We start from the raw sequence: 14,936 nt of genomic DNA, 5'->3' as shown, positions 1-14,936 counted from the left end.
TTGAAACTTTGTGTCATTCATGAGAGGGTAATAAATTATCTCAAGGTCATGAGGACGTGACTATTTTTGGTGTGAGGACAGTGTAAAGCCCCGGTGAAGGTTTCACTGCTAACATTGTGGGTATTTCATGTAATGATCTTTCTATAGAAGCAGAGTTTGGGTTATTGTAACAAGATAAATGGTGCTTAGGAATGTGGACCATCCAATCAGGAGAGAAGGCTGGGGGAGTGGGTTTTTTTTGTGCCTGACACTGGTGGGAGTCTTTGTCTTTGTTCGGCGGAAGATGGAGAAGATGCTGGAGAGAACCAGTCGTAGGATTCGATCCACGGGGACTGTGATTCAATGAGCAAGGTGTGGGAGTCTACTGAGGATTGGTGAATGTGACTTGGAAGAGTTGAGCTCCAACCTGCGCACATTTGACTGTTTAATTATAATGGGCCCATTTTGGGTTTTTTCTTTACTAACTCTGTAGTTGTTAATGTTCATAAATATACTATCTCTAATTATATGCCATGTGCAGTGTTACTTCACGGCAACGAGCTATAACAGGGCAGCAAATCACACAACATTCACACAAACTGGTGCTTGGGTGGGAGAGACATCCCAATCTCACGGATTTGTCCTGGAGTGTGTATACCCCAGACGAAGGAGACCAGAAAATGATAGGATTTTGGGTGCTGAGTTGGGAACTACCAGCGAGGGCTAACAAGCCAGCTCCTGAGAACCCCAGGGAAGAAAGGGGTTGCACATCTTGTTAGAGCAGAGAACAGTACAGCACGGGAACGTGCCCTTTGGCCTAGGATTGAGTTGGGATCAGCGTAGCTGTGATACCAGTGCTACCAAATACAGAACATTACACTCAGTGGCCACTGTATTTGGTACAGGAGTGGAAGCCTGTGTGACCTTCTGCTGCTGCTGTAACCCATCCACTTCCAGGTTCGACATTTTGTCCATTCAGAGATGCTCTTCTCCACACCACTGTTGTAAAGTGTAATTATTTGAGTTACTTTTGCATTCCTCTCAGCTTGAAGCAGTCTGGCCATTCTCTCATCAACAAGGAACACCACTCTTTGTAAACTTTAGAGACGGTTCTGTGTGAAAAATCCCAAAAGATTGGCAGTTTCTGAGATACTCAAACCACCTGTCTGGCACCAATAATCACTCCCCAGTCAGTCACTTAGATCACATTTCTTCCCCATTCTGATGTTTGGTCTGAACGATGACTAAAGCTCTTGACCATGCTGGCATGCTTTTATGCATTGAGTTGCTGGCACACAATTAGCTGGTCAGATAATTGCATTAATGTAAAGTGTATTTAATAAACTGGCCCCTGAGTATAACTGGAAACTCTGCAGAGTCCCTTCTCTAAATTAGTTAACAACTTTATTGAATTTTAGCTAAGAACGAAAGACAATTATCCTCCTTTGGAAAAAGACAGATGTAATTAAAGTCAATAAAATTATTTACAGGAAGGACTTGTTTCCTAGTACTGAAAGAAGACGTCCCACCCCCACTTCTCAAAGGGCAGTAAAGACTAGAAAAGAAGAAACTCTATTGAGGGTGTGCTTGATAGACATGGTCTGTTGCACCACTGCTGTGCCAATTTCATATTACTAAAATTATACTATTCAAAACTAGCAAAAATATACTTTATTCAAACTCTTAATAGGAAAAGTAAAGTACAAGCATGAGATCATCAGACTGTCAGCAGCTTTGTGACTTCCCTTTGTTCTACAAATCCCACACCCAAGGTTCCACTTTTGAGTGTTAGCCCCAAGTTCTTGTATCATTCTGCAGAGTTAAATCCTGTTTCCAATACCCATCTTGTTCCAGTTCCTTCTGTTTTCCAGTTAGATTGTTGCACATCAATTTGCCAGTCCAGGTCCATTTTAGTATCCATGCAGCTAGACTACTGGTTGTTATTTGACAATCTCTATCTTTCACTTCGACAATTATGTAGCAACACACGCAAGATGTTGGAGGAACTCAGCAGGCCAGGCAGCATCTATGGAAAAGAGTAAACAGTCAATGTTTCGGGCCGAGACTGGAAAAGAAGGGGAGAAGTCAGATTAAGAAGGTGAGGGGAGGAAGTAGTATAAGGTGGTAGGTGATGGGTGAAACCGGGAAGAGAGGGGTGAAGTGAAGAGTAGGGAAGTTGATTGCTGAAAGAGATAAAGGGCTGGAGAAGAGGGACTCTGATGGGAGAGGACTGAAGACCATGGAAGAAAGGGAAGGGAGAGGAGTACCAGAGAGAGGTGATGGGCAGGTAAGGAGAGAAAGTGAGAGAGGGAAACACAAATGAGGAATGGTGGGGGGGTGCAATTAGCAGAAGGTCGAGAAATCAATGTTCATGCCATCAGGTTGGAGGCAACTATTATGTAGTATCCTCATCTTTGGAACGGAGTCAAACAGAAACAGAGGAGCATGGAATTTGTTGCTCCTGACAGTTTTCCTACATGGTTCTCATGTCAAAGTCTCACCACACAGGTTGACTTAACCTGGGCCTTACAATATCTGGTATTACCAAATAACAATTAATTCTTATAGAGAAACTCACACAAGAAGCTGGAGAAACTCAGCAGGTCAGGCAGCATCAATGGAAATAAATAAACAGTCGACATTCAAGGCCGAGACCCTTCTTCAGGATTGGAAAGTTATGGGGAAGACGCTAGAATGAAAATGTGGAGGGAGGGGAAGCAGGACAAGCTAGAAGGTGATAGGTGAAGCCAGGCGGGTGGGAAAGGTAAAGAGTTGGAGAAGAAGGAATTTGATAGGAGAGGAGAGTGGACCATGGGAGAAAAGGAAGGAGAGTATTGGGAGGAGGAACTAACTCTTCTAGCTTTGAAGACCTGAATTCTACAAAAGATGTTTATTACCATCGAAGGCTTTACAATCCATTTCCTGATATACAATTGTCATCAATTAATGGCTAGATATGCATTCTTTGAAACATTATTGATTTCCATGCACTTTCTGCACATTCTCACAGAACTTCGTGGCCATTAACTATTCTTGGATGTGGCAATCTCCAAATGTCCATTTAGACTGGGAACCAACTGCGATGGTTATTTTTAAACCCTTTAACTACTTCACCAAGGACCTCAGACATCACACGGGAAGGAGGCGTTAGGATGGCCTCAGATTTATCACTGCAATTAACGTAGAGGAATGAATAGTTTCCTTCAGTGTTATAAATTTTCTATAATTCCACTGTAGTGAATGAGTTCTCAATTTGGCAGATGAATGCTGGGGCCACAGCTATTCACTTCATTAGTAGTATAAGACACCATGTCTCCAAACTTGCTGGTGATACAGATAAAATTGAATGCAGTATTAAAGGCTGCATTAAATTACAATGAAGTATTAATAAAGCAAGTGGATTCAAAAAATGAGTTTATAGAATTTGGAACTCATAGAGTAAAATAGAATTTTCTAAGTCATCAAAATCCATAAATATTGTAGGTCTAATGATTGTTAGGGGTGCATGAAAATTGTTTATATTACTAAAATAGCAGTCATACAAATTACTCAATAAGCCAATTGAAAGCAGTCGTTTGTACCTCAAAGACTAGAGTGCACGGAAACAGAAATTACGCTAGACTTATAAAGCCCTGATCAAACCCACAAGTGATGTGTGAAATTGTGGGCACCATGTCCTTGGAATAAATTATCCTTGCTGGAGAAAAGTGCAGCATTAATATACTGTACCCGGATTAGGTGCTAGCTAGATCGCAGAAAGTGTGCAGAAATTAGGTCAAGGGCCGATGTGAGCTTTCAAACTTAATTCAAAAATTAGACCAAGTTCATTCACAGCTGTACTTAAGATATACTTCTGCAATCTCTGATTGAAATTTGGATCCCATAAATGGAGAGAGAAAAAAATGAGTTTTGTAAAAAGAAAAAGAGAACAAAATGCTGAAGGAACTTAGCAGGTCAGGCAACATCTATGCAAGGGAATAAACAGTCAACAATTTGGGCCAAGACCCTTCATCAGGAGTTGGCCTGAAACACCAACTGGTTATTCCCCTCCATAGATGCTGCCTGACCTGCTAAGTTCCTCCAACATTTTGTGTGTTGCTCTAGACTTGCAGAATCTCTTCTGTTTATCAGCTGTTATCTCATTAACAGTGTATTAGGCTTGAGAGGCTAATGGTTTACTATCCTTACATTGTCAAGGACACTGAAAAAGGGCAAGCTCTTCAATTTGATCAATTCTACTGAGGCTATCCTAATGCCTCCTTCCATCTGAAGTAGTGAAAGGGTTTAAAAACAACCATCCCAGTTAGTGCCCAGTTTCAAATTTGCCGATGACACAAAGCTGGGTGGCAGTGTGAAATGTCAGGAGGATGCAGGGTGACTTGGACAGGCTAGGTGAATGGGCAAATGTATGGCAGATGCAGTTTAATGTGGATAAATGTGAGGTTATCCACTTTGCTGGCAAGAACAGGAAGGCAGATTACTATCTAAATGGAGTCAAGTTAGGAAAAGGGGAAGTACAACGAGATCGAGGTGTTCTTGTACATCAGTCAATGAAAGCAAGCATGCAGGTACAGCAAGCAGTGAAGAAAGCTAATGTCTTGCTGGCCTTTATATCAAGAGGAATTGAGTATAGGAGTAAAGAGGTCCTTCTGCAGCTGTACAGGGCCCTGGTGAGACCCCACCTGGAATATTGTGTGCAGTTTTGGTCTCCAAATTTGAGGAAGGACATTCTTGCTATTGAGGGAGTGCAGTGTAGGTTCACAAGGTTAATTCCCGGAATGGCGGGACTGTCATATGTTGAAAGATTGGAATGACTGGGCTTGTATACACTGGAATTTAGAAGGATGAGAGGGGATCTGATTGAAACATATAAGATTATTAAGGGATTGGACACGCTGGAGGCAGGAAGCATGTTCCCGCTGATAGGTGAGTCCAGAACTAGAGGCCACAGTTTAAGAATAAGGGGTAGGCCATTTAGAACAGAGATGCGGAAAAACTTCTTCACCCAGAGAGTGGTGGATGTGTGGAATGCTCTGCCCCAGAAGGCAGTGGAGGCCAAGTCTCTGGATGCATTCAAGAGAGAGTTAGATAGAGCTCTTATAGATAGCGGGGTCAAGGGATATGGGGAGAGGGCAGGAACGGGGTACTGATTGTGTATGATCAGCCATGATCACAGTGAATGGCAGTGCTGGCTAGAAGGGCCAAATGGCCTACTCCTGCCCCTACTGTCTATTATCTATTTGGAGATTACCACATACAAGAATAGTTAATGGTCCATGAGGTTCTGTAAGAATGCTAAGAAAGTACATGATAGATAATAACATGTTTTATATATGTGTGGATACAGGGTCTTTTAAGCGACTCTTGGATAGGTACAAAGAGCTTAGGAAAATAGAGTGCTATGTGGTAGGAAATTCTAGGTAATTTCTAGAGTAGGTTACATGGTTGGTATCTATGTTCTAACCAACTATATACACGCATTCTGATTTTTTAAAATAAAGTATCATGGAGGAAACCCCTACCAATTCCTGCAAAGTTCTTCATCATTAAATCACCCACAATCCTCTGCAATCCCAGTGGCCTTTCCAGGAAGTTGTTCTTCCTCACTGTTCAATGCTTGCTCTTCACCTTCACTGCAAACCTCTGCTTCACTTCTTTCCTCTGAGATACTATCTTCATCTTCTTCCTCAGAGTCTTCATCACTTTTGTCTTCAAGCTCCACAGTTCTTAAACAACATTAAGTGAAAGATACAAGGAAATGTAAATTTAGCAAAGTAGATAGATAGATAGATACTTTATTCATCCCCATGGGGAAATTCAACTTTTTTTCCAATGTCCCATACACTTCTTGTAGCAAAACTAATTACATACAATACTTAACTCAGTAAAAAATATGATATGCATCTAAATCACTATCTCAAAAAGCATTAATAATAGCTTTTAAAAAGTTCTTAAGTCCTGGCGGTAGAATTGTAAAGCCTAATGGCATTGGGGAGTATTGACCTCTTCATCCTGTCTGAGGAGCATTGCATCGATAGTAACCTGTCGCTGAAACTGCTTCTCTGTCTCTGGATGGTGCTATGTAGAGGATGTTCAGAGTTATCCATAATTGACCGTAGCCTACTCAGCGCCCTTCGCTCAGCTACCGATGTTAAACCCTCCAGTACTTTGCCCACGACAGAGCCCGCCTTCCTTACCAGCTTATTAAGACGTGAGGCGTCCCTCTTCTTAATGCTTCCTCCCCAACACGCCATCCTCAAAGTATTATCTTGGGAAGTCACCCCCATTACTGAAAGTTATAAGATCTTACAACATAGAAACATTGTTCCTAGCTCTTGAGCCCGGGCCCTGTTGTCTCCTTTCGATCTGTCACAACTATCTTGTACCTTCAATACTTCGGTTCACACCACAAAAATGCCAGGTTGTACCGGCAGCTCAAAAGCTCAACTCCGAAAAGGGAAGTTATTGATTGCAGTGCTCATTTTCCATGAGTGTGTGATTAATTGAGTAGTTAGTAGTTTTGTTTGCTGCCAGTAAGATGTCGCTGTGCTAAGGTTGGATGAGACTACAACTAAAGGTCCTATGGGTTAAAGGGTGAAAGGTGTAATGTTTAAGGGAACCATGAGGGGGAATTTCTTCACTCAGAGGATGGTGTAAGTATGGAATACTTGCAAGTGGTGTAAGTATGGAATACTTGCAAGTGGTGTAAGTATGGAATACTTGCAAGTGGTGTAAGTATGGAATACTTGCAAGTGGTGGTTGCAGGGTTGACGCATTTAAGAGCAATTTGGGTAGGAACATGATGAGAGGGGTATGGAGGGCTGTGGTCCAGGTGCAGATCGATGGGAGTAGGCAGATTAATTACTCGTCACAGACTTAATGGGCTGAAGAGCCTGTTTCTGTGCTGTAGTGTCCTATGCCTCCATGACTTCAAATTAAATATACATACACGTGCTTAGTCTTTACCTTCCAAGCATGGGCCTATTAGGATTACAGAACTCTTTTCCAGAATCAACATCAAATGGATCTGCAAAAGAGAAGTAATTTAAATAACAAAGACATTTCACATTTTCCAGTCACTTTACATTCATACATCTTTCCTTTGAAAGTGCAAGCTCTCGCTGGGTTTCACCAGCGTCCCAGCAGAGGGAAGCACAGTTACTGCTCCAGCTTACCAGCCAGACACACCTCCCGGAAGAGGAGCAAACTCTATCAATACTCAGTCACAAAAGGACCATAGAGACCATACCTACACAGAACAAGTACTTTCAGAGAAGGCCATGGACAAGATGAGTTTTACCTTCCACTTCTTCTGGCTCTTGTTCCGCAGCAAGCCACTCCTGCTCAGCCTGTTGGACCTCCACCTCATTCTGACATGTACTATACTTTGTCAAGGCTATGTGGTTCAGTTCCAAGAAAGTTTTGCCCCATTTGAATTTCTTCAGGAGAACATCAGCCAGTTCTGGAAACCCTGCAAGAATCAAACACTATTACCAGGATAAGTCAGTCTTCTCTCTAAATTTTAATCTCTCAAATCCATCCTTATACTCCCATAACCTGCTCCAATTCCCCATTTCTGCAACAATACCCTTGTACAACCTTCAGGTACCATGTTTCATAATCTCCTCTTGTCCTGAAGCACAACACTACCCTTCTCCATGAGCAGGCTAGTTCTTTTCACGTTATGCTCTGCTCCAAGACGACAGCAACATTCTTTCACTGTCCTTCCTGGGTACTGCATCCAATCTGCGTTCAGAAGCAAGAAAATGCAGGATTCTGTTTGGCTGCAATTCCTTCCATAGTCTACCAGCTCTCTGTCTCCAATGACTGCTATGCATCACAAAGCCCATGCAGCTCAGCCGGATGGGAGCAGATCTGAACTGATGAATGGACACATCTGAAACTCATTCAACACAGCTTCTCCAACTCACCCACAATGAAGAAGGTGGCAGCAAAAGCCTCCACACAGGAGAGCTTGCAGGGTCGCCCGTAATTCACTGGATTAGCAGCAACGAGGTGCGGCAACAGCCGGAGGTGTCTGCCCTTCATCCTTGAGAAAGGAGTCTCCGTTAGTTTAGCCCAGGAACAATCGATGACGGCCACACCCCGCTGCTTCACAATCTCTCTGGAGGGGTACAAAATGCAGAACTAGGCAGACAGAATATCAGACAACGCAGTAAGACTCTTATTCTGTACTTGATCTGTACTGTGTGATCAACTCCAAACAAACCTAAGAGCAAAATACTACAGGAGCTGGTAGCTTGAAGTGAAATGTGTATGCTAGAAATACTCAGAGATTCAGACAGTACCGACAGAGAAAGAAAGGGTATAAATTCTTTAGGTGAACAATGTTTTCATCAGAACTGAAAAATGTTATAAGTCAGAGAAGTCATTGCAGATGCAGTTCAACATAGAGAAATGAGAAGTTTCCCACTTTGGTAAGAAAAAAAGGGAAGACAAAAAGTACTACCAATAATAATGGGAAAAATTTATCTACAAAGGGGTCTGGTACCATTGTATACAATTTACTAAAAATAATCAGACACGTACAGCACGAAGTTGAGGAAATTAATACGTTGGCTAACATCACAAAAGATACAGAAGCAAGGATATCTTCCTATAATTAAACAAAGCCTCCTGTGAAATTGCATTTAAGAGTATTGCATGCATCTGAAACCTCCTTATCCAACAGTTTACCAGACTGATTTGTGGCTGTCATACAAGGATACATTAGGTGAACTAGGCCTGTATTTCATCAGAATTTAGGACAGGACATCACATTTAGCCTTAAAAATTATGGCCAGACTGAACACAGGAATGACTTTCCTCTTGTTTGGGCACGGTAGAATTGCCTCAAACCAGGGGTCAGTCTCAGGATATAAGGCAAGACATTTCACACAGATCCTTCACACAGATAATGGTAAATCTGTGGATTTCAGTAACACAGAAGGCAATGAAACTATGTCACTGAATACACTTAAGGGAGCAGATCTCCAGACACAAATGGAATCAAAAGATATGGGAAGTGATCAGGAATGTGGTAATGAGATGGATTAGCCAGTTAGGGACTCAGAAGGGCAACCCCACAGGGCAAAACTACCAACTCCTATGCTTTGTACAATGTTTGGAGAGCTGTGTTCAGACACGAAATAAAAACTGAAACAGGACTCAAGAATCTCAAGACTATCCAAGAGCTATAGGAGCAGGAATAACTTCCAGGGCCAGAGGCAGCTTAGCAGACCGTATAACATTATTACAGCCCCAGTGACCAGAGTTCAATTCTGCCACTGCCTGTAAGGAGCTTGCATTTCTCCCCATGACCCAGTGGGTTTCCTCGGGGTGCTCTGGTTTCCTCCCACATTCCAAAGATGTACAGACTGGAAGATTCATTGGTCATATGGGTGTAATTGGGTGGCACTAGCTCATTGAGCCAGAAGGGCCTCTCACTGTGATGTATCTCTTAATAATAATAAGTAAAAATGTATTACCCAAATGTCTCCACACACATACAGTACTTAAGTTTGCCGGTCAAGATCTGACTTCAGAAAACAGGGCTGGCCTGCAAGACTTGCAATCTGCGATCACTAGAACCAAACCATGCAATACCATTGAGAACTGAGCACCGCTCAAGGACAGTAGCAATGCTCACTCTATGGACAATTTTCAAGCTCTAAGTGGTCTTGCATTGCTTAATGGATGTTGTGTTTACCTGTCAGAAGGGGAGACGTATGTGGTTCCTACAGGAGACAGAACTAGTCCGCTGAATCTCTCGTTGATGTGCAGGTTGCGGACAAAACCTTTGCGAATAAGTTTCCTGCCTGTACATCTTTTTGGATCACAGTGTCCCAATTCCCACATAGCCAGCGGGCACGGGAAGTGGTATTTCGGGCACATTCCATCCTCAGATACCCCAGCTGAAAAAAAAAAATCAAAGACACCGCAGGGTCAGAGACCTAACAAGTGCACACGCACGTGCGAGAGATACTGCATTAGCAGCAACTGAGAAAAAAAAGTCAACCACGCCCACACATCAGAGACCAACACATGCGCGCGCACACACACATAAAATCAATGTTCTTGGAGGGTTATGAACAAGGGGGGAAATCTGAAACTCAAGATATGGGAAGGGACTGAACCAAGAGGAACAAAAGTGAGTCGAGATATGCGGACACATGTCCATTGAGAACTGAGCACCACTCAAGGACAGCAGCAATGTTCGTTCTGTGGACAATTTTGAAGCTTTAAGTGGTCTTGCATTGCTTAATGGATGTGTGTTTACCTGTCAGAAGGGGAGACGTATGTGGTTCCTACAGGAGACAGAACTAGTCCGTTGACTAGTATTGCGGACACAAGTTCAGAAACGTGGGACGACCAGGGTGGTTAGGTACTGAAATGAGCAGTCCAAAGTAGGGGAGCCATAAGGTTGGTGGCAGTATGTGGGAGATCTCCAGAGGAGACATGGTTGGTGATGATGACAATGGCCTGAAGCTTCTCAGTGATATCCTGATACAGAGGTGGTGTTGGAAAGCTCCTCAGAAAGGTAGAGGTTGGTTTGCCAGACAACACCACCACCACACTTGTCTGTGGGTTTGCCGTTTCCCTGACTCCTGTAACAACCCTCAGCCCTTTTCTTCCCCTCCCCACCCTCAACCTACCCATTACCTTCCTCTAGAAGGACCTCCTTCCCTTTATTCCATGATCTATTGCCCTCACCTATCAGAATCCTCCCTCTTCAGCCCTTTGCCCCTTCAATCAACTCAAATCATTTCTTTTCAACACCCATCCCCTCCCACCCACCTACCTACCTTTCCCCTCTCACCTGGACTCACCTATTCCTGCCAACCTGTGCTCCTCCCCATCCCCATACACTTTTGCTCTGGCTTTTGCCCTCTTCCTTTCCTATCGTGATGAAGAGTCTCAGCCCAAAATGTCAACTGTTCACTTCCCTGTACAAATGCAATCTGATCTGCTGGCTTCCTCCAGTGAGTGTACAGCTTCTCAGTACTTTCAGCATCTGAAGGATCTCCACAGAGAAGGATTGACCAGTCTGGTTCCATTCCACTATCTTACTAGAAAAGGAGGTAGAGATTGACCACACCACGATAAAGAGCTTATCAGTGTAATCAAAATCAAAGTTTGAACACTGTCTGCATTAGCCACACACACACATGATGCAAAAGGCCAAGGAATAAACAGCATTCCCTACTAAGTTTTGCTTCGTATTGCGCGAGGACATGGTAGCAATCACGTACCTTCTAGTGCATTTTTAAGATCATCTTCAAAGGACTCCAAAGATCGGCCCTTGTCCCTATGGCGAACATCTTTCCATTTCAGAGGCGCATTCTCCCTTTTTGGTTTCTTCCGTCCCATCTGAAGAGGAATGATTGCGATAGGATTAAAGGTGTTGACAGTGCAGGGAATGCAGCTGACACAACATTTCATGAAATAAAAAGAGAACCTAGGCAGTCAGCCCATGAAATATCATCGACAACATTTTAACTATGCATCGCTTTGTTCACTAACTCCATTCTGTATCTGAGAATTTATCGATCTGACTCAGAACACTGAGCAGGCTCTTCAGCTCACAGTGTCTGTGTCGACTTTCAAGTACCGAACTACACTGATCAATAGCAGTCTTGGCCCAATCTCATCCCAAAGCCTCAATGCCACAGCATTTTGTGCATTTATCTGAATTCTCAAATGTTAAAAGAGCACATTTAGCATTAGGCAGTGCATTTCAGATTTTAACCAATTCTGGGTGAAAAAATTCTTTGCCACATATGCTTTTAATCTCCTACTCTTACCTTAACACATCTGCCCTCCGGTTATGAACCTCATTGCTAAAACAATAAGCATGTCACTATGTACCCTTGCTATGCTCTTCATGATTCAGTGTACCTCAATCCAGATTCAGATTCGTTTATCAGGTGTACATTAAAACATACAATGAAATGCATTGCCTGCATTAAAACCAGTACAACCCAAGGATGTGCTGGGGGGCATCAGCAAATATTGCCATACATTCTGGTGCCAACATAGCATGCCCACAATGCTTGGCAGAAAAACACAGCATGCAACAACAATAGCAAATAAAGCCCCTTTCCTCTCTCCCACCCACACAGACAGTCCTCCGTGAACTTGCAGACAACAGACATTCCAGTCACCCATACAACCTTCTCCAAGACAAAGAAGCCAAACCCAGCTTAAACACCCTCCTAAGTAAAATCTCAATGAACCTCCTCTGCACCGTTTCCAGTTCAATCACATTCTTCCTAAAATACACACAATATTCCTTTATAGCCTATCTAATGACACTGGACAACAAAGATTTTGCTTCCTGAATACTCTTAGGTGTATTTTATGGATTTTGGGCTGCTGATCACAAAAATCACCGTGAAATTTCCCTATCATTCACCATTTAAAAAATCACCTATTTTAAAAATTTCAATTCATAATTCAAGTCAGAATAACTGCTACCAAGATTAAGTACCACAAATCAAACAGATCACTGACAGGCAAACCGGAAAAGATCCAGTGGGACCAGAGAAAATTGCATGGAAAGCATTCAAGGATGTTGAAAATTTTCTTGCAGCTACAGAGCGTCAAACTACCTGCAGCTGGTTGACAATTTGCTTCAGGCATACAAAACCATGAGGTGCAACATGTCACTAAAGATTCATTTTCTGCATTCCCATTTAGATTTCTTCTCTGCAAATCTTGGCGCTGTCAGTGACGAGCATGATGAAAAGTTTCTCCAGGACATTGCGGTCATGGAGAAATGATATCAGGGCAACTGGAGTCCATCAATGCTGGCTGATTATTGGTGGATACTTCAGTGAGAAACCTCAGACACTAAGTACAAATGAAAATCAGCAACAAAACATTTTTAGTCAGCACCATTAAGCAATTAAACACATTATAGCCAATAGAAGTTAATTTGTTTCTCCAAATTCCTACGTGATACAAGTAGTCTGGAATTATATTTGTGTTCATCTTCAAGTGGTCTATCATAAACAAAAAGATTCTGAGGAAGCAACACTTTTGAAAAGATTTGTTCTCCAATGTTATTAATATGGTTGCAGCACAGACTCCCTGCTCTTACATTCTGTACACAGGCTAATAACAGCAAGTATACCACATGCCTTCTTAATCACCATTTCTATCACTGTCTTCACTCGTGCCTGGACATGCACATTAAGATCCCACTGTTCCTTGGACTTCCTGCAGTCCTGCTATTCATTATGTACATTTAAACTATATTACTTATCCAAAAATACATTACACTTCACATTTTTCAGCTTTAAATTCAACCTGTCTTTCCTCTGTCCATCTTATCAACTGATCAATATTACTCTGTAGGCAAAGACTAACCTCCCATCTGAAGACTTACTAAAGATCTAAAGAAGGATTAGCTTAATTTGCCACATGTACATTGAAGCATATAGTACATACATACAGTTTGCGTCAAATCAGCGAGGACTGTGCTGGGCTCCCACACATGCTTCTGGCATCAACTTAGCATGTACCCTAACCTATATATCTTTGGAATTTACTAATCACAGCCCCTACATTCACAGTCAGGTTGCTAAGGTGTCCCACAAATTGCAAGCATCCCAGAACCAATCAATTGCTGGTCACAGGCTTACAAAAAGAACTCTACCTCCTGTAACCACCCAACTTTGATCCAATTTGCCAAACTAGCCAGTACACCACAAGCCTTTGCCTGGAGAACCCATCTTCCACATGGTAGTTTGTAACTTATTAAGGTCTGTGGTTCCTTAAGGTTGTCATAGCTGGGGGTGGTAATGGGGACAAGCTCCCACTACTGTTAAATGCTCTCAATGGAGTGCATCTCAAATAGCCTCCTACAACCAAGCCCAGCTCCTGGCCTTCACATGTGGCTTAGCTACGAAGCCTGGCAGAACTGTTTCTACTGACAGAAGGGGCAAAGGTCGGTTACTGGCACCTTAAAACCAGTTGCTTCGGGCAGATGAGGTTCGGTGGTCGTGGTTGGCAGCTCATCTAGAAGCAAAACTCTGATGTCAAAGCTCTGCTTGCTTTGTGGCTATACTCATTCATGGGGAAGGCTTCAGGAGTAAACCCTGAGGGAAAATCCAGAGATGAAGTCCTTGCAGCAATTAACTTCAACGCTGACTGGCAACCAAGCATTCCTGTGATGCATCTGGTGCCAAACGGTATCAGTCTCTGCCGTTCCTTTGGATTAAATCAGCTGTGTGGAAAGGGGAATCCTGCTGCAAGGCCAAACTGCTGGCTCTCCGTATCGTACTGCCCAGACTTGTGTACAACAGCTGGGACACAACATCCATAGCCGTCACCGACCATCAGACGGCCTCAACTAACGTCTATGTAGACAGCATCAATCATAATTCCCTCTTCAATACAACGGATAATTCCACAAAAAAAATAGTCAAACAAGGCCAACCTCGATCACTCCCCAAAAAGAAAAAGTTGTTGGAAAATCTTAGCACAGAAGCCTGATCTGTGGATGAAAAAAAATTACATTGCAGGTCAAAGCCCTGCATCAGGACCGAGATGTCCCTCTGGTCTCTTCGCTGGTTACCTTCTTTCCTCTAACATACTCTCGGGCGCTTCGGGATTTCCCTTACTCTTTCTGCCGCTGAATTCTGTGCCCCATCTTCGCCACGCACACTCATCCAACCCTGCGAGACCAGGGCCTGCCGTGCGGCTGGGCCGAGCCTCGCTTTTCCTTCCCAACCCCAGCGGCCTGCTCGCCGCACCGAGCACGGCCACCTTTATTTCACCGGCTTTAAGTTGGACTCGTAACCCACCCGCGTAGGAAACCCGTCCACGGCAGCAGCAACAACACGCCACGGAGGCTCCCCGTCCCCGGCACAGGCCGAGTCCCGCCCTCCCGGGACCGCTCCACCAATCCGTCGATTCCCTTCCCTCCTCCGACCAATCAACGCAAGCCTTGC

At 43.3% G+C, this 14,936-nt stretch overlaps 1 protein-coding gene across 4 annotated transcripts; it reads right to left on the bottom strand.

Annotated features, from left to right (window-relative positions):
- Positions 1-1,635: 1,635 nt before the first annotated feature.
- Positions 1,636-14,915, bottom strand: tsr3 (TSR3 ribosome maturation factor). Of its 4 annotated transcripts, none has more exons than XM_073060864.1 (8): positions 14,790-14,915; positions 11,232-11,349; positions 9,689-9,893; positions 7,911-8,104; positions 7,280-7,450; positions 6,946-7,006; positions 5,502-5,705; positions 1,636-2,005 (listed from the first exon to the last, which is right to left on the bottom strand). In XM_073060864.1, the coding sequence occupies exons 2-7, from the start codon at positions 11,347-11,349 to the stop codon at positions 5,531-5,533; spliced, it is 924 nt and encodes a 307-aa protein (XP_072916965.1). In that variant the 5' UTR covers positions 14,790-14,915; the 3' UTR covers positions 1,636-2,005; positions 5,502-5,530. The 4 variants fall into 4 exon arrangements, with proteins under 4 accessions (XP_072916965.1, XP_072916964.1, XP_072916966.1 ...); XM_073060863.1 differs by lacking the exon at positions 14,790-14,915 and adding an exon at positions 14,607-14,743; XM_073060865.1 differs by lacking the exon at positions 14,790-14,915 and adding an exon at positions 14,561-14,680.
- Between the last annotated feature and the right edge of the window lie 21 nt (positions 14,916-14,936).

Source organism: Hemitrygon akajei, chromosome 11, assembly GCF_048418815.1.
Source record: "Hemitrygon akajei chromosome 11, sHemAka1.3, whole genome shotgun sequence".
Taxonomy (NCBI): Eukaryota; Metazoa; Chordata; class Chondrichthyes; order Myliobatiformes; family Dasyatidae; genus Hemitrygon; species Hemitrygon akajei.
This window is presented reverse-complemented; position numbering and strand designations above follow the sequence as displayed.

Excerpts from the sequence above, each read along its gene's own strand:
- tsr3 (XM_073060863.1), bottom strand. The coding sequence starts at position 14,654 with ATGAGTGTGCGTGGCGAAGATGGGGCACAGAATTCAGCGGCAGAAAGA. Across the intron at positions 7,451-7,910 it reads TGCCACCTTCTTCATTGTGG|GGTTTCCAGAACTGGCTGAT; the intron begins GTGAGTTGGAGA and ends TGATTCTTGCAG. Across the intron at positions 7,007-7,279 it reads AGAGCCAGAAGAAGTGGAAG|ATCCATTTGATGTTGATTCT; the intron begins GTAAAACTCATC and ends TCTCTTTTGCAG.